Source organism: Zonotrichia albicollis, chromosome 15, assembly GCF_047830755.1.
Source record: "Zonotrichia albicollis isolate bZonAlb1 chromosome 15, bZonAlb1.hap1, whole genome shotgun sequence".
NCBI classification, from domain to species: domain Eukaryota; kingdom Metazoa; phylum Chordata; class Aves; order Passeriformes; family Passerellidae; genus Zonotrichia; species Zonotrichia albicollis.
In genome coordinates, this window is record NC_133833.1 from 7,045,666 (window position 1) to 7,063,594 (window position 17,929).

At 42.5% G+C, this 17,929-nt stretch overlaps 1 protein-coding gene across 4 annotated transcripts; it reads right to left on the reverse strand.

The window, feature by feature from the left end:
- Positions 1-945: 945 nt before the first annotated feature.
- RUFY1 (RUN and FYVE domain containing 1) lies at positions 946-15,980 on the reverse strand. Of its 4 annotated transcripts, none has more exons than XM_005483635.2 (18): positions 15,680-15,980; positions 10,866-11,039; positions 10,454-10,571; positions 9,705-9,806; positions 9,271-9,394; positions 8,802-8,860; positions 7,991-8,056; positions 7,318-7,387; positions 6,765-6,866; positions 6,209-6,325; positions 5,738-5,905; positions 4,924-5,021; positions 4,361-4,480; positions 3,445-3,574; positions 2,930-3,024; positions 2,438-2,486; positions 2,190-2,267; positions 946-1,680 (listed from the first exon to the last, which is right to left on the reverse strand). In XM_005483635.2, exons 1-18 carry the CDS (start codon positions 15,945-15,947, stop codon positions 1,537-1,539), a joined length of 2,082 nt encoding a protein of 693 aa, XP_005483692.2. In that variant the 5' UTR covers positions 15,948-15,980; the 3' UTR covers positions 946-1,536. The 4 variants fall into 4 exon arrangements, with proteins under 4 accessions (XP_005483692.2, XP_005483693.2, XP_074408414.1 ...); XM_005483636.3 differs by having other exon boundaries at positions 15,622-15,759; XM_074552313.1 differs by lacking the exon at positions 15,680-15,980 and adding an exon at positions 11,750-11,905.
- Between the last annotated feature and the right edge of the window lie 1,949 nt (positions 15,981-17,929).

Here is a 17,929-nt window from a genome sequence, read left to right on the forward strand (position 1 = left end):
ATGGCTGGGCCCTAAAACTGCTGGGGAGATGAGGGTTGATTCTGTACTTTCCTGTAGGCATCCGTGGACTGGGCAGCTTACTGCAACCATGTTTCAATAAATGTAACTTGTCAAACATCCTGCTTAAAGATGTGATTTTGTAAGCAACATTGTTACAGCTTTTTGAGCACTGCACCTTCCCCTGAACTAATACAAAATCTGCTTCCATGCAGTCAGTGGCCATAGTATTTTGGTTACCCATGATAAGGAACTGTTTGTCCTGAAGGGTTAAGAACCTGAGGTCCTTTCTACAGTGATAAAAGTGTCCTCCTCTTTTGTAGCAGAGGAGCTGTAAGGGTGGAATTCTCAGCACTGGGTATTTTGGCCATGGCTGTCTGCCATGAAAACAACCTGCTTCCTGAGGGGATTGCTGACTGAGCCCAGCTCAGGGGCCACGTGGCTGAGCTGGGGCAGAGTGGGGATCCCCCCTGGGTATGCACTGTTCCACATGGAGCCTCTGGAAGAAGCTCACTTGGCTAAAGAGCTGCTCTGGCACCTGGGGCACACACGGGGGCTGTTGGGTGCTGCCTGGGGACAGGGCTGCCTTCACCGTGCTGCTGCTGTGGTGACAGCCCTGGCACTGGCACAGAAGCACAAACTGCTTTGGGATCCCTGCTACAGCCCAGGCCTGGCAGAGGAGGGACCAGGGCCCACTCCCCTCTGCCCCAGGGCTGGACACTGAGCCGCTGGCACCACTGCCCTTTTTTTTCTGCAAGACGGTGAAAGCAGTTCCAGCTGCAGAGCAGTGGCTTCATCCAGCACCTCCCAGGGAATACTGCAGCGTTGGTCAGGTATCCCAAACACAATCTGCTACTTTCAGCTTAAACCCTGGATATGCATGGCTGAAAAACACTCTTTTCCAGGATCTATGACTTGACAGGTGTTAAAAATTACAACTTCACTTGCTTTCAGTTTTTGCAAAAGACTTTATTGTGTAACTACTGCACGGTGGGCACGGCGACTTCCAGAACAAGTATAATGTGCAGTTTTTGACTCTGCAGTGAACTGAAGGCACATTCATTGACACTCCTTATAAAGCTTTCTATAGACAATTCATAAATTGACCTTTTCCTCTCTGAATGACTTAGAGCAAATACAAAACTGTACACGAGCCAGGGGAACACATGGAGCACCTACAGTGAAGGTAAAGAAATTAAGTTTCATGTACAGAGAGACAATGATGTCTACAGGGATCAAATAAATGTAGAAATGCCATATACAAATTTTAATACAAATATCTATAAAAATCAGAAAAATGAATCTTAGTTTCAAATAGAACTTTTGGGGAAATTACAGTTGATATAAGCTCCTTAATTATTTCAGTTGGAGAAGCATTAGTTTGCACAATCTCTACAAATTAATTTACATTGCCCTTACAGTGGAAATTATCAGACCAGCCAGTCCAGTCTGCTGCACAGAAGACACCTGCAATTCAGAATTAAAAAAATAATGGCTACTTTCCAATGTTAAAGTGGCTCTGTCAAGGGTAGGAGAGCCTTAGGAGGAGTTAGAGGAGCACTGCTGGAGCAGCAATGTGTGACAATTATCACAGACACGGACGGGTTTGGGGTAGGATGGCAGCGCGAGTTCGTTACTGGAACAAGTGTTGCAGAAGATGTCCCCGCAGTTTCTGCAGTGGTGCTACAAAAAAGAGTCAGAATGAACACAGCTGCCTACAAACAGCATCAGGAAGAGAGGTCAGACCTTGGGAACTGTGTCCGACTCCACTCCTCTACTTCCCACCAAGCCCGGCTCTCCCAGCAGCCCTTTCCCCTGCGCAGGGCCGAGCACAGCCAGGAACGGGAACGGGAACGGGAGCGGGTTCGGGCCTGGCCGCGGAGGGAGGGGCTGCGCTGCCCGCCCGCGCCTGCCGGCTCCCCGCCTGTCCCACACCCACCGCGGGCCGGGCACCGAGCAGCGCCTGCTCAGCCGGCAAGGGAGCCTGAGCACAGCTACGGCAGCTCCACTGAGAGCACCGGAGCAGGGGCAGTATTACTTTTGGGGTGGTAAATGCCAAATTATTCCCTATATATTTATCATGCCAACAGGATTTGGAATTGAACAGGTTCAGTCTTTCCTAGCAAGGTATACAACAGCACTGCTTTTGTTTTCCATGGATTATTTAAAAATAATCTGCTGAACCACATTACCTTCCTTCTTGAGATGGAGAATTCCTTTTTACATTGCTTGCAGTGAGTTGCTTCATCATCCTTCAGCCACGTGTGACCCTGGAAAATTGGTATGAAAACCACGCTGGAGATACAAATAAACCTAGAGGCGTTTTACCAACATTGTTGGTATTTTTCAAAAGCCACCTTTTAAAGCAGAATAACACGGTGAAATTTGAAGGTGTTAAATGAAATTCTTATGCTTAGTCAAAATATCCACAAGAGAGTACCTTTAGTGCTTTATTTACTTCTTTAATGTCTTCCATCTTCAGCTTCGATCTGGAAAAAAGAAATTATGCCCTGCATGACTTTTTATTTAGTTGTGTTTGGTTTTCCCTGCCATTCCACTGTTGAACCACTGAAACCAAACCCCAGTTCTTCAGTCAGCTCCCTGTTACCCATCTGAACCACTCACTATCACTGGGAAACTCTGTCAGCTCAGAATTTGCCCCTTTTTCAGTATAAACAGAAGAATGTAGGAAAAGCACAGTTCCACTATAAGAACAAAACATTTCCTTTAATATTTCCTCTCAGCCAGCTCACTCTGACAAGATCCTCCCTCACTTTCATCTCATGGCTCTTTAGTTTTTCATACATAATAATTGCCTACTAAAATTCTAACATCAATTTATTTTTATAAGTAAATGAGGTTTAAAATTCTTGGTATTAGTCTGATATTCCAGCTTACATCACTTACAGGAGTTCTGTTCCCTAGAACTTACTGGCTGAGATGAAGTCCCATTTCTTGAAGAGCTTGCTCCTGCTCCTCACGGACTTTCTTCAGCTGCTGCTTCTCATCTTGCAGTTTTCTCAGCTCCTATAAAATCAAGCACAAAATCAAATTTTTTGTGCACTGCTTGACCTAAACCTCGATCAGTCTCCCCAAACTACCCAAGCAGTTCACAAGAATCGGCTCCTTTGCAAATCCCCCTATTTCTAAGGCTTGATTTTTAAAATTACAAGGGAGAACTACCCACAGGTTCTGCACAAACAATGGAATCATTTAACCATATTAACCAAGAAAAGGAAGATTTTCAGGCTTTGACCATTCTTAAACATAGCTGGAAAATGGCAGTCCTGTGCCAACACAGGAGCACACAGACAGGTACAGGTGCACAACTGTGTCCTCAGAAACTACTTCATACGTGGCAGCAAATCCTCTTCAGGTTAAAAAGAATGTTCATGCTTAAAAAATAACTCACATTCAGTTGTTCTGAATGCTTGAAACTGTGCATACCTTTTTCAGTCCTTCCATCTGTTGCAATTCTGTTTTAAGCAGAGTGGTAGCATCCTTCTCTTGGTGCAGTTCTTTTTGCAAAGTTTGTCTCTGTTCCTTTTCGGATTTTAACTCCTTTTCCAGAGTTGAGCTATTTAAAAATAATTCATTCTAAAAAAACCCTGTAGCAGAAGAATATCCTATAGCACTTAAGGATAGCAACAGTGTGAGAAGTAGAAATCTTGTCCAAAAGAGGGCAAAACTAGAGTGGTGTTCCGGGAAAGGAAAGAACAGGCAGCAGACGTCAAAAATGTTAATGCTGTTAACATTTAACATATGTTAACGTTTTCAAGTCATAGAAAACAAGCAGCAATGAAGGGCTAGAAGAAAAACAAACAACCAAAAGACCCCCAAAGAAACCAATCCTCACAGGTTAATATTTCAGCACCTATGTTCAAACTGTTATGTTTAAAAGGGACACTCTATCCTGCAGTCTGAACAGTGAAAGAAGATTTTTCTATTGGCCTTAGAAATCTTTAGAGGATTAATATTCCCTAAGAAAACACCCATAAGTCCCTTCAAAAATCCCAGTCCCTTTGGATGACAGTCAGTTCTATGCTCAGCCTACAAGCATGACCATACATATCTCCTGATTTATTAAAAAAGCAATTGAAAGCTCCCTTGCTAGTTGGAATGGGCAGATTTTTTTGCTGCTACTCTGTGCTCTAAGTTAGATGTTCTGGAAAAAACATGTCAAAATCCTGATGCTAACTGCACACTGTACAAAAGTGCTGTGCTTCCATGGCTCCTGTCTGTCAATGTTGAAGCCAACAGAATTTCAAACTCCACCCCTCGTTAGACCTGAGCATAAAAGGAATAGAAAACACTTCTTAAAGAACCAGCAAAGGGAAGGAAAACACCTGCTCAGATTAAATACCATTTGCTGTCCAGCTGGGCCATCTGCTGCCGACATGAGTTGAGCTTCCCAGCCAGCTCCTGCTTCATCTTATTGCACCGTTCCTCTGCTGCCTGCCTGGCCTTCTCTGCCTCCTGCAGCCTGCACAGGAAGGAACACAGACATTTGTTTTCAATCACTCCTTCCCTGCACCCTCTCCCCCTCTTCTTTTAGAGTTACCACAGGGATCTTTATAAAAGCTTGAAGTGAAAATGCTAGTGGAGGAAAAAAAGACTTTCGAAAGCAGTTGTTTCTGAAAAAACCCCAAAAGCAAAAGTCACAGCTGTTCTTAAAGTGAAGTTAACATGTTTTTCAATAGCCTGTTATGGAAAGAGCTATGGTTTTCCAGTGGGCCAGTTATGGACATGTTTGCCTGGGAAGAGAGAACAGCAAGCACAGAGAGATGAAGAGGAGAAAGTAAAAAAGGTCATGCTGGCACACAGGCCCAAATGTCTATGGGGCATAAGGAAGGTCATCCTGTAAAGGTTTATACTGGAAACTTTCTACTGACTTCAATGTTGACTTTCTGATCTTGCAATTATTACCTCTTTTCCATTTGTTTCATAGAGGATATCATCTCATTTGTTTTTCCTTCAAAAGAGGATATTGCTTCTGTTTTTTCTTGTAATGAACACTCTGCATTCTGTAGGAAATAGTGAACAGTGTTTAAAGTCTGCCACCAGAAAAAGAATGTTCACCTTGCTAAAGGCCATGCCTGGGTCTGACTGGAATGTGCAAACAAAATGCTGATAATTCCAGAGCAGACATTGCTCCAATTGTTTTGTTACAACCAGAGAAAAAACCCAAACCACCTTAACTATGTTTTGACCTATGAGATCAGCTACAAGCCAAAAATGTTCTCTTCAGAAAAAGCCTGAAGAAATAAAACCAGATTAAATTGACAGCGTAAGAATATCAATGATGTAACAACTGCACTCAGTGGGCATGGAACCAGGAAGCAAAAAATTCCTCAAAAATACTGCTTTCAAAAGCAAAGGCACACCTCAGCATGGGGGTTTTGCTGACTTTGCAAGTGTCTGGGAAGGAGGCATGGACCTGGGTAAAGCCTGAACAGGCATCAAGGAATAGGCCATAAAAATTGAGAGAAATCCTCCCTGGATTTCTGGAACCAGGTGTGGGAGAGGAAGGCTTGCTGAACTCTTACTTCATGCATGGAGAGGTTAGTTAAACTTTGGTTTCATTAATGGAAACAAGCTCTGTATATTTTATGTGAGCACTGCTACACCATGGCTGCCTTGTAGAAATGCGTATCACACAATTCAACTGAAAAAAACGTTAAACTACAATCCACCCAAAGAAGAGAAACCCCACAAACCATCCCCAGCCCCCTCTACATACCTGGGATTTGTGAAACATCTGCAAGTTAATGGCCTTCACTTCTTCTAACTGTTGGCGAAGGGCAACTAAAGTGTCCTGTTTTTCATGAGTATCTTTTTCCAGAAGTTTCATGGCAATTTCCATTTCTGTTTTCATTCCAATTTGTAGCTCCAACTCTTTCTCTAGTTCCTTACAAAGAGATGGAATTTCCTAGTTACTGCTACGTAGCCATAGGTCAGGGATAAAACCCAGACAATCCCATACACAAACTGTCTCTCTGCCCTAATAATGCCAGTGGTTTCTTAAAAAGAGGCTTTTTATTTCCAACATTCCAGACACTGTTAATGTCCAATGCCCATCATCTTGCTTGCAATTGCTCTATGAATTCTGGACAGCTGCAAAAGGTGCACAGCTGTCATCTTGTATTTGTAATGTTATCACAGGCTGAATCCTGTGTCCTTCACTTCACTTTCTATAGTTTAGTTTCCTTACCAGCCTGATTTTTTTTTCTTCTTTCAACTGCTTCCAAACATCGCTGTACATTTCATCAAGGCCCTGGCGAGATTGCTTGTAAGTATCCAATTCTACTTTTGTATCCTCTTTTGTTACCTACAAGAAACATCAGCTACATAAGATCACAAAGTATTTAAACTATCTCTTTAATTCTTGTGTGTAACACAGTATTTCAATGTGCTATTTCAAGTAAAATCCTACTGTTTTACAATCAATGACCTCATGAACATTAGTAAGCTGAAATGTCAAAGATACAGCAATGATAAAAATACTTCAATACTTTACACTTTTTACTTTAATATTTCTAATACTTTGAATTTGTTCTTCCTTCTGCAAGTGTATTTTGGGTGTGTAGTAAAGAACAGTAAAATCTAATGCCTGAGCATGCAACACCCAAACCCAGTGACCTGCATAGCAAGGTGCTCAGCTGTGCTGAGCATTCCAGTGCACAGTGGGCTCAGGAGAACTCACTACAGCTGACCAAAAGAGATCACTTATTTTAAGGATCCTCATCATCCCTAAACAGCTGTCCCACCTCTACACTTTTTTCACTCCGTTCACGAATTAATTCATTCTGCTGTTTTAGCTGCTGCTGCTCCTCCTGCAGGGATCCAATTCGGTCAGTAGCTGCTGCAAGCTGTGTGAAGAGAACAGATCTATATTTAATCACTGTGCAATCATGCAGCATCTGGAGCAATTCTGAAGTCAGCAGCTCAGTCTCTGCAGCAGCTGGGCTGCTCACTTCCCCTTCTGCTCTCCCCAGCAGCTGCCTGACCCTTCTGCAGCCTACCCACTGTCAGCCAAAATTAATGTGCCCACCAACATTTGTTCACCAACTTCTGCTTCACACCCTCACCAATTACTTTTAAGTATTAAATGAGTAAAGAAATGCACCATAATGTAAAAGGCTAAAATCCACCCTGGATCTGTGGTATGAACTAGAAATCACACCAACCCATGCCAGTCTGTCCAATCCCCCCAGCTCACCAGTATCTACTCAGATATTTTAGGTGTAAGGTACAGTCTTAGGGAGTTTTGCCTCTGATGGAAAAGAGCTGTGAGAAATATTTAACAGACCAGATACAAACCTCTTCTTGGAGTTTTGAATTGGTCTTTTCTAAACAGTCTATTTTGTTCTGGAGATCTGCAACCGTGCAACTGCAGCAAGGAAGAGAGATGCATAAAAACAATAAATGAATTGTCAATGTTCAACTTTAACTCATAACCTCAATAGTATTTTTTACCATCTTGCATTTGTTAACAATGAAGTACTTTGGTGAGCTGGGGAAAAACTCAGAGGAAGAACAACTGTCCTTCTCAAGCACTGAGAGGACCATGTCCTTCTGCTGGCAGCCCTGTTCTGGCTTAGCTTTCACAGTTGTAACACCTCTCTGCTCAAGAGGATAAGGGAGGCCTGCTTGTCCCACTGAGCAACCTATGGGGGAAGAGTAGAGACTCTTCCTCCAAGGAATGCTTTTCCAGATGCACTTGCAATAGTTTCTCTTGAAAAAATTAGCTCCAAAGTGTTCTGTTAATCACTCTCAAAAAAGTAAACTATTACACACACTTGCTTTCCACATTGCATGTATCCACGGAAGAGAAGGACTACAAAATTAAACTAAGATTTTTGGGAAATAATCAGAAAAGGCATTTCAATATCAAACAAAAATCTACAAGACTGGCAGCAGGATAGGAGTTAAAGTCATGCTGGAAAAGCTAAAGAGGACAAGTGTTGTATATGAGAACAGATGAAAATCCCACCTTAGATGTCGGTTCAGTTCTTCCACATAATGCTTCTGGTCAAGGACAGCTGTAATCCCTCCATCTCTAGTTGTAAAAGTGAGAATGTATTGACTGAGAAGAAACTCATTCATTTTAAAGTGCTATTCTGTACTAGGGCTTTCAGCATATACCAGGAAACAGATCTAAAATCTTTTATCCTTTCCTTAGAAAAATACTTGTGTCTGAGCTGGATCAGAAGCACCAGGAAGGTGAAGCAACTGCTTGGCTGCTTCTCAGCAGCTCCAGTGAAGTGCTCTGAAGTGACAGAAGCACATAAAATATGAAGATCCCTTCATATGTCTAAGACCATATTTCTAAGGTCTTAGATGACCTTAGAAGACCTGATCTGTGTTGCAAACTGCAGTTTCAAATCTAATATTTCACTTAAAATTACATTTTTTTCCTCCATAACTGATCTCTCCCTCAAAGACAGCTGCTTAGTTGAGAGAGTTTCTGAAACTGTGCTTAGAAACAAAGCAGTGAGTTGGCAATGGGTGACTTGGCAAATCATCTCTTCTAAAACCAAATAAAACCACAATCTAATATTTTGTGTACTTTTAATTTGGACCCAGCTCAAGACTCAAACTCTCCAAATTGTTGTTAAAACTACCACAAATTCAGTCTCTGAAACACATTACTTTTGTTTAGGTAACAAAATCTGGTTTGGGTTCTCTGTTTTGGGTGATTAATAGTTTGAAATCTCCAGCACTCCCATCCTCCCACAGACTGTCTGACAGGTTTGTTCTACAAAAATGGTAATGATTTAGAATTATTAATTCCCCATACATACTGTTTGCCATCACTGTCCTGTGTTTCCTTAAGGTACAAGGAAAAATCAATCACTCCAACCTGAAAAATATATTTAAGATATTAACACACCTTCACAGTGCAATTATGTGTAGAAGCAGGCATTACTGCATATGTGGAAAATGATAAAAATCTGAAGTTTAGGTTTAGAGAGACAAATAATACTTATATTCTTCCTAGCTGATGCAAGCATACAAGCTAATATTTGTCATAAAAGCATCAAAGTAACCATATTATGTGTGAACAGTTTCCTTGCAGTTATTAGTTTTGACAGTGTTTCCATAAACTGCTACATATGTACTTTCTTTTAATTCACTGAGGGAAACACAACAAGCTTCTACATAGGCCATGATGGAAAGAAATCTGGACCCATCTCAATAAAGTATTTATAGATGTACTTAATTCTACTAGAATCCTATACCAACTGATCCTATTTAAGCTTTAATCTTCACCTGGGAATCCAAGTCTTCTCCTTTCAAGCAGAGGTTTGCATCAATAACATTCAGCCCAACCAGCAGACCCACAATAACTGCTCCTTCCTCCTCCATCATCAATGCATCAGGTTCATAAAATTCACTGGAACAAACAGAACAAGGCACCACTGCACATCAAACACTTATAATGGCACTTCCATCACTGAAACCATATAGACAGTAATGCAGCCTTTACAAAACTCAGCTGAGCTCTCATTTATTGCATAAGGCAGAAGATTTAGAACTCTCAGAAAATACTCTGCAAGTTCCTTTGTAGATTCACTGCAAAAACAATTAAGCACTTGCTCTTCTGCAGGCTGCAAGAACAAGCTGAAACCGGTCAATGAATGACTCTCCCTGGAGCCACAGGGGGTGTCAATGTTTCAGGAATATTCAGGAATCTGTGCTGTTACCTTAACAGATGCTTATGGTCCAGGAGCACTTTGAGATAATCTGCCAGTTTCTTTTGCATGAGTGCTAGATAAAGCCAAGCCCTCCCTCTGCCCACAGCAGTCCTAAAATGAAAAAAATGCATGTTTTGGTAAAACCAAGGTGTTTTATTAACTAAATTTGTGCAATTCAAAATTCTCGGTTTACAAAGTGAGAGGAAGGACATTGCTCACTAAAAAACAACAACAAATCTCTGGGGAAATGAACTGTTGTTTCCAGAACACAAGAACATTTAAGTATATTCCTTTCTTCAGGGAAAGTTATATTGTAAAGACTTCTTAACTTGAAAACCCATACATATTGTCAACTACCACCATAATCCAACCATTAATACATCCTAGTATTAAAAAAATCAAACCTATCTCAATCATCCTGAATCACTCAAACCAAATACTATCAGGACACGCACAAAATGATACAAAATCATGAAAAGGGGGGAAAGAAGAGAAAAAAATACCTGTGAATACTTAAGTTATTTTTAGCAATGTTATAAAAGTTTCCAAATGCTGTTTTCAATTTGACAGCGTTGTTCGAGTCAGAAACTGAATATTTTGAGATATCCTCCTTATCTCTTGGAGAAGTCAATGCCTCCTACACACCCTATTTTTTTCCTTTGGGAGCAAGAGCTTGGTAAGGAAGCCAAGAGACTACACGAAGGATTCCTTTTCCCAGCAGTATGAGCAAAATGCATCATCCCCAACAATTAACTTACTTCAACTCTGGCAGATTTTTAACACTGGTTGCTATATCTGATGCTTCAGGACAAAGTTTTTCCACTAGCTCCAAAGGACCAAAAAATGATTTGTTCTGTCCAATAAAACTCTTCTTCACTAAAGGAAGCATACAGAGAGATTTGTGAGGAAAAATGACAGGCTTCCAAGTCTAGAATTTTAGACAAAATTTACTTTGTTAATTTGTTTTATCAGCTTATAACATGTCTGCAGAAAGGGGGCATTAAAATACTCTGACAGTTTAGGAGGCACAAAATACAGGGTCTACAAGGTTATATCTGCATTACTGATTAGCATCATGTTTACAGAATTAATAATGCCATTCAGAAGTCAAGCTGGAGACATGACAGACTCCTTGACCTGCCTCTCTTCAGCCTGGCAGTCTGTGCCCACCTTTGAGCCCGTGCTTGAGGCAGTGTTCCAGCACCACAAAGAACTGCTGCAGTGGTGGGAAATCAGAGTCCAGGGTCCGGCCCAGGCTCAGGGCTGACTGGATGAGGATTTTGATGCTGAGCTTCATCATGTTCATGAGGTTGGCACGCTCCTCCATGGTGTGACACCGTGTACCTGGGGGCACATGGGTGGGGAAAGGAAAGCTGCTTTAGGCTGGAAAAGACCTCTGAGATCATCGAGTCCAATGTATGATGAAACTAGGCCAGGGCACTGAGTGCCAGATCCAGTTTTTCTTTAAACAGCTCCAGGGACAGTGACTCCACCACCTCCCTGGGCTGCCCCTTCCAATCTATAATAAACCACCTTTCTGTGAAGAAATATTTCCTAATGTCCAACCTAAACCTCGCCTGCTGCAGCATAAGATTATATGCTATAATCTTACCACTGGTTGTTTGGGAGAAGAGCCCGACCCCCATCTGGCTACAATCTCCTGTCAGGGACTGTAGAGTGATAAGGTTATCACCCTGATTCTCCTTTTCTCCAGACTAAACACCCCCACTCCTTCAGCCGCTCCTCATAGGACCTGTGCTCCAGAACCTTCCCCAGCTCTGCTGCCTTCTCGGGGCCCGCTGCAGCTTCAATGCCCCTCCTGAACAGAGGAGCCCCGAGCTGATCACAGCACTCGCGGTGTGGCCTCCCCAGTGCCGAGTACCTGGGGACAATCCGCACGGAGACGCTGCGCAGCTCTTAAAGACCCCTGGCTGCCGTGCCCCAGCCGGGCCTCCATCCTGCGGCGGGGGCGAGCTGGGTAAACCCCCCCTCAGCGCCGCGCCCGGCCCCGGTGCGGGGGACACGGCCCCAGCCCCGGCCCGCGGGGTTCGTACCTGAGCGGCGGGGCCGGGCCGGGGCCCCGGGGCTGAGGGAGCCCGGCCCGCCGCGTTACCACGGCTACGGCGCGCGCGGCGGGGCCGGGGGCGGGCCGGCCGCCATCTTAGAGCCGTGCGAGGGGCGCGGGGCGGGCTCGGCCCGGCCCGGCCGGGGCGTGCTGTAAAATGCGGAATTATGTACAGATTTACTTAAAGAAAGGATGTTTCTCGATCTTTGTACGATTTCAAGTCTAAGCAACAATCAGCGTGATTTAAGCCGCGGAATATCCGCTAACGAGCAAAGTGTAAGTGACGCCCAGGTGTTACAAAGGCGAATCACTGGTAGGTAGAATTGCCTTGATAAGGTTTAGGGCTGGACATGCTTCAGTGACCCGAGGCCTAGGGGAGGTTAATAAAAGGATGTAGCACTGATAGTGGACTCAAAGGATGCAGAATTTATGCACTGCAAGGACGGCCTGAGACCGAGTCAGGGAGGTTTAGGTTGAGATCAGGAAAAGGTTCCTCAGCCAGAGGGTGGTGGGGCGCTGGAATGGGCTCATGGCAGTGGTAACAGCACCAAGCCTGACAGAGCTCAAGGAGCATTTGCACAACACTTTCAGACTCACGGTGTGACCCCTGGGGATGCTCCTGTACAGGGCTAGGTGTTGGACTCAATGATCCTACTGGGTCCTTTTCAGCCCAGCATATTCTAGGATTTTATGACATTTGGCAGAACTCCCCAGATAAGGAAGAAGCTCATAAAGCCAAGGTAGCAACTGTGCTCAATCAGCTCTGGCTGGGTAGAATGTAATTCTGGCAGGGGCAGATTGTGACACTGACCCAAGAAACTCACTGACCCAAAAGAACAGATAGCCTGAGCATCCAGACTAATGAGCACGGGAAGTGAGGATATCATTGACCAAAAGAAGATAGAATGGTAATTAATAAGAGAACTAGTGAATTTGTAACCAATGAACATTAATGCCTAGTGCCCAAAATACTGAAAAATTTTGGTAGTCATGCTGGCTTTGTGGATGTGCCACCCAGCCCCCTTTCTTTGCAAAGCCATAAATAAATCAAATCCTTCCACTCCATACATGGATTGGCCTCTTGCAGACCAAGTGAAAGAACCTGTTTTGGGACAACAGGGAGAGTGGGACCTCTCCCAAGGACCAGGACCAGCTCCCTTGCTTCTTAAAGCACCTACAGGCTCTGACAGGAGCTGCCAACCACAGCCCAGTGGCCACCAAAATCACATTTTAAGCCACTGCTGTTTCAGCAGGACAGTCTTGCTGCCACCTGTGGGTCACAGATGGCCACACTCTGCAGAAAAAGCAGTGGCAGAAGCCCCAGCCCTGTGTCAGTCACACCCAAGATGGTTAACAATGTTTTGAAGATCATGCAAAAGTCTCTCCAGTGTTTTCTTTTGTGCACACAATGTTAATTTAGGGTTAAAAGTGAGAAAAACTCCTCCTTGTGTCAGAAGAGGGAAATCAGAGTCATTCTAATCTAACTGACCTTAATAATCACAACACACACAAAATGCTGTCATCTCTGCATGCTACTCTATAGCTCATTGCATATATACTATATACAGTATATACAAGAGTATATATAGTATATAATCAGTATACATTATATTATATACATATATACAGAAGGAGTATACTGTATATTGCCTATAGCCTCAAAACTGTATATAATGTGTTGACATTAAAAGCACCATAATATTTAGAATTTTGATCTCAATATTGTCAGGTTACACATTAGGAACAGAAAAAAAGCTGCACAAACACAAAACCAGAAACTTTGGGGTGTTCCAAAGCAATGTTAACCATTTTGATGTTTTTTTGAATTTGAATTTTTACTTACCAGGAATACTTTGCCTCTACACCTTGCTCAAGATATATATATTACCCACAAGACTTCAAAAAATAAAATACCATGAATAAAAATCTCTTTATGAAAACAATTTTAAACTGACAAGTGTCTTAATATTAGTTTGCATTAAGTTAAATAATTACTTGAACAATATTTTTTAGGCTGTTGCAAATTTAGACATTCAAGTACATCTTTTGCAAAACTGTGGAGGTTGATACATGCAAAATAAACAGGTATTAGACACACTACCAAAGCCAAGCTTTAAAGATTAGGAATCAGGTTATCCCAGTGCAAAAGATCAGAGATGTGATGCTGCAATCTTTAAGAATGCAGTCACACAGTTTTGTATCTTATTCAACTCAAGAGATTTATTTCAACATCTTTTTGAAGACACATGCCTTGTTTACTGTAATTATTGAGCACACTTTGAAGTCAGAAAACACTGAAGCACAAAGGAAAGCTCACAGTTCTCCATCCCTTGGTCTTTGGGACTGCAAGTCTTTCTTGATTCGTTTTCTTTAGATTTGAAGCTTCTGGCCTCTCTGCAAGGCAGGACACAGTGGCAGACACTGGTTTTATGATGGGGTTTATGTGTTTAGAACATGTGATCAACAGATCTGAAGTAGCAGACAGAAGTCATAAAATCTCTGAAAAAAGATTACAGCAGGCAACAAGCTCCAAATTTTCCACAAGTGGTCTTGCAGGCCTTGGCCTATTTATTAAACATGGCTGCTTTAATATTTAAGTGCTTGGTCAAAGGTAAGTAATATTGAACAGGCAGAACAGGTGCCTTAGCACCTGTTCACATTTCATATACAAGTTATTAACTGATTTTTCATACAGAATTTTCAAACTTATCAACATATTATCCAAATCCTTTGAACAACGTGGGAAAGTTTTGGTGTGTTCCCTTACTTTACAAGGAAGAAGTGGAAAGGTTATGGTAAAAGTTCCGTGAAATGTGGGAGCTTAATTCCAGGTAAGAGAATATTTTATCCCAGTCCCTTGCTAAATGCTGTGTGTTGTTTTCAATTACATCTATCCACAGCAATATTCCAAAAACAAAGAAACTGGGATATTCTGCACTTTGTCAGGTTAGATCCCAAGTGTGCAAGATGGGCACTTAGCAAACAAACCTGTGCGAAGTTTGGTGTAAGACTTTGGGACAGAGGAAAAGAAAAGAGTCTATTTTTTCAGGACAATTAATCTTCAACTCTGACTATGCAACATTGAGGAATTTTCACAAAAAAATGAAGAAGTCCATCAGCAGTAACATTGCCCCATGCTGTCACAACTCAACTGCATGGAACTTCCCTTTGAATACTCAGTACCATTAAAAATAAAAAGGTCAGCACCAAACAGAGCAAAACTGAGCTCCAGTGCTCCAGAACAATTCAGCACCAGTCTGAGACTCTGGAGTACAAGGCTCCAGGCCCAGTTTCTGCTGCATTCAAAAGGGTTTGGGGTTTTCCCCCCACATTATAAATATTGCTGAGATTTATTTTCCATATGATTCAATTAAAGCCATTTTAATTCAGTTCTAAGATATCTGTTCCACAAATCTGTAGGACTGCTAGATCTACAAATGTCAATGTTGAACAAAGCAATCTGAGGTTGAACTGAAGGCAGTTTTAGTGTAGTTAAAAAGTAATTCATAAAAAATCTGTAACTTAGTTTGCTGGGCTAGTCTCTGACATGAAAGGTACAGAGATTCCTTCCCGGAACCAACAGCACTCGAGGGAGGATGTGGAATTTTGAGAGATTCCCTCAGTGCAGCCAGACTGCTAGACCTTCAAGGAGAAGGAGAAAAGGCAGCAAATAAAACAAAAGTAAATGTCTTCAAATATAAGAGTTTAGGCTTCTTCTGGTTATAACGCATTTCTTAAATTCTATATCTCTGTCACTTGTTTAATTTTACTTCAATACAATACTGCAGCATCTTAAAAAAAAAAAAAAAAGGAATTCAAAGTAACACCCATGCACCACTGACACGACCCAGCAGCACTTACGGGAGCGAACTCATTTGCGCACCACAAAAGCGAGTTTACTAAAGAAGCGGAGCCGTACTTGTCTTTGCCGGGCTGTCACTGCTGCCGGGCTTGGACACCAATCCCACCAGGGATGCGGACTTCAGGGCGCTGCCATAGCCCAGCGCCAAGTTTTCCGAGGCTTTCCTGGCCAGAGACAAGATGGGAGCAGACCACCGCGCTTCCTCCGGTTTCGCCTTCTCCTCGTTCCTCAGCTCGGCCGCGTCAGGGAGCTGTTTTTTGTCAATAATCTCAAAGTCTTCCTCCTTTCCCGCGACGGGCGCGGCGCGGGGCTCCCCGGCAGCCATCTTGGACGGCTCACATGACCGCGGCTCGGGAGCCGCCCCCGCCCCGGGTGAGGGCCTGGGCAGGGACCGGGGGCCGGGAAGGGACCGGGAACCAGGGCAGGGACGGGGAACCGGGTCAGGTCGTGGCAACTGGGGCACGTCCCGCAGGCAGCGTGAAGCACCTGCACACAGAGGCAGGCCTGGCCAGGACAGAACACTTCGCTTGGTATTCAGAGTTTAACTCCGGGCGTGGAAGATGAGGAAAGAGTTCACCTTTGAACGAGTTAGGAAAGGAACAAAAAGTATAGGTTTTTACTGCTATCTGTGTCCCCAGACATAGTTTTCAATAAAAAAATTAATGTGTTTTGACGTCTCACATTTGCACAGTTCAGTTGTGACAGCTTAACGAGATCTCTATTACTCTGCCTGTGAATCAAGGCGCTGTGATTTGAGCTGGAGGATTGGTATGACAGGTGCACTGCTGTGAAAAGGAATTGTCCTCGTTACTGACAGGAAAACAACTACTCAGTAAAGCCACTTAATTAATGTGTATGGGCTGGGTTGGGTAGAAAGATGTATCATGAAGGGGAACTGAAATTACCCCACTATGAAAATTTGATCTTGCTGGGTGCCTCAAATATTGATGTAGCCGGCTGATGTATGGTTTGTTAACTGTTTTTCCATGGAGCAGCTGCGTGTGCTTGAGATATGTCACTCGTTTAGTCACGAGGTAGTGGATGCTGCATATGAGCTTTTTATGCTACACAGAGGAAACTTTTGGGTGGTTTTTGGGGGGATTTTTTCTCTTGTGTGTTTTTTTTTTTTTTTTTTTTTTTAAGAAATAGGAGGAGGCTAGAATAGGAGAGTTGAAGGTCAATTTAGTCTTGCAGCAATATAAATCTTCAGAGCTATATATTTTTTTTTCCCAATAAAAGCTACTTTATGATTGATTCTGTATTCTTGGCTTCTTCGACACTGAAAATTTAACAACTTGTGTTACACAAAGCACACGGAAGCTCTTGTATTTTTGTTGAGGATTCAGAGATCAGCAGCCTCTTATTCACCCATGATTCAGATGAGCTAAGTATAGGCTTTAAGCTACTTTTGCTAAAGGCTGCTAGAGTTAAGTTCTGCTCCATCTTGTGGACTCCGGCAGTATTGGGCTGCTTCTAAGGAAGTAGCTCATCTCTGTATGTTGCTGTCTTGCCGTTGAGTATATGAATATACCTCTTGACAGGAGTGAGACTTGATAGCGATTTTCTGCCTTTCATTAACTACCCAGTATTAGAGTAAGGGTGGAAAAGGTAGTCTTGAATAGAAGCAGAATCCTAAGCATTAAAATAATATTTTTTCCCAATGCAGATGAAGAATAGGGCATAAAAGTTTTGTTACTGGGAACATAAGAGTTAACCAAGGCTCCTCTTTACCTCATTATATTGCTCCCTTAAGATAAGGATGCCTCAGACACCTCTTTACAGCGTCACAATGAGCTATTTTGTAAAAATATTAAGTGAAGCTATCACATACTTGTGATCATCTTTTCTTATGTTGCTATTAAAGAAACATTTGATAATTTTATTTCAAGTGTCTGATGAGGAAAATTTATACTGTGCATAATAAATGTGCTCAAACTTATGCTACACATGATTTAATTGTGTTTCACTTACTACTATTTGGTCAAAATTACTTAATCAGCCACTTATTACTTTAAATGCCCTCAGTCCTCACACTTTTTATTTTAAAGCAAGCAAGAAGTCTTGTGGCATTGTAAGGGAGCCCTAAGTCAAAGAGATTTGTTTTGTTTACAAAGTACAATTTCCTAAGGGGTCATTTGGGGCAGCCAAGGAGGGTGAAGTTAATACAGAATACAGCTTTAAGCACATTAAATAAAAAATGAAAAAACTCAAAACCAAAAGTGATGTAACTTTGGTTTCAGTTCACTGATTTATCAGGGAGGGGCACTGTGCATGAATAACTTTGATTACTTTTAGCTTGGAGATCGG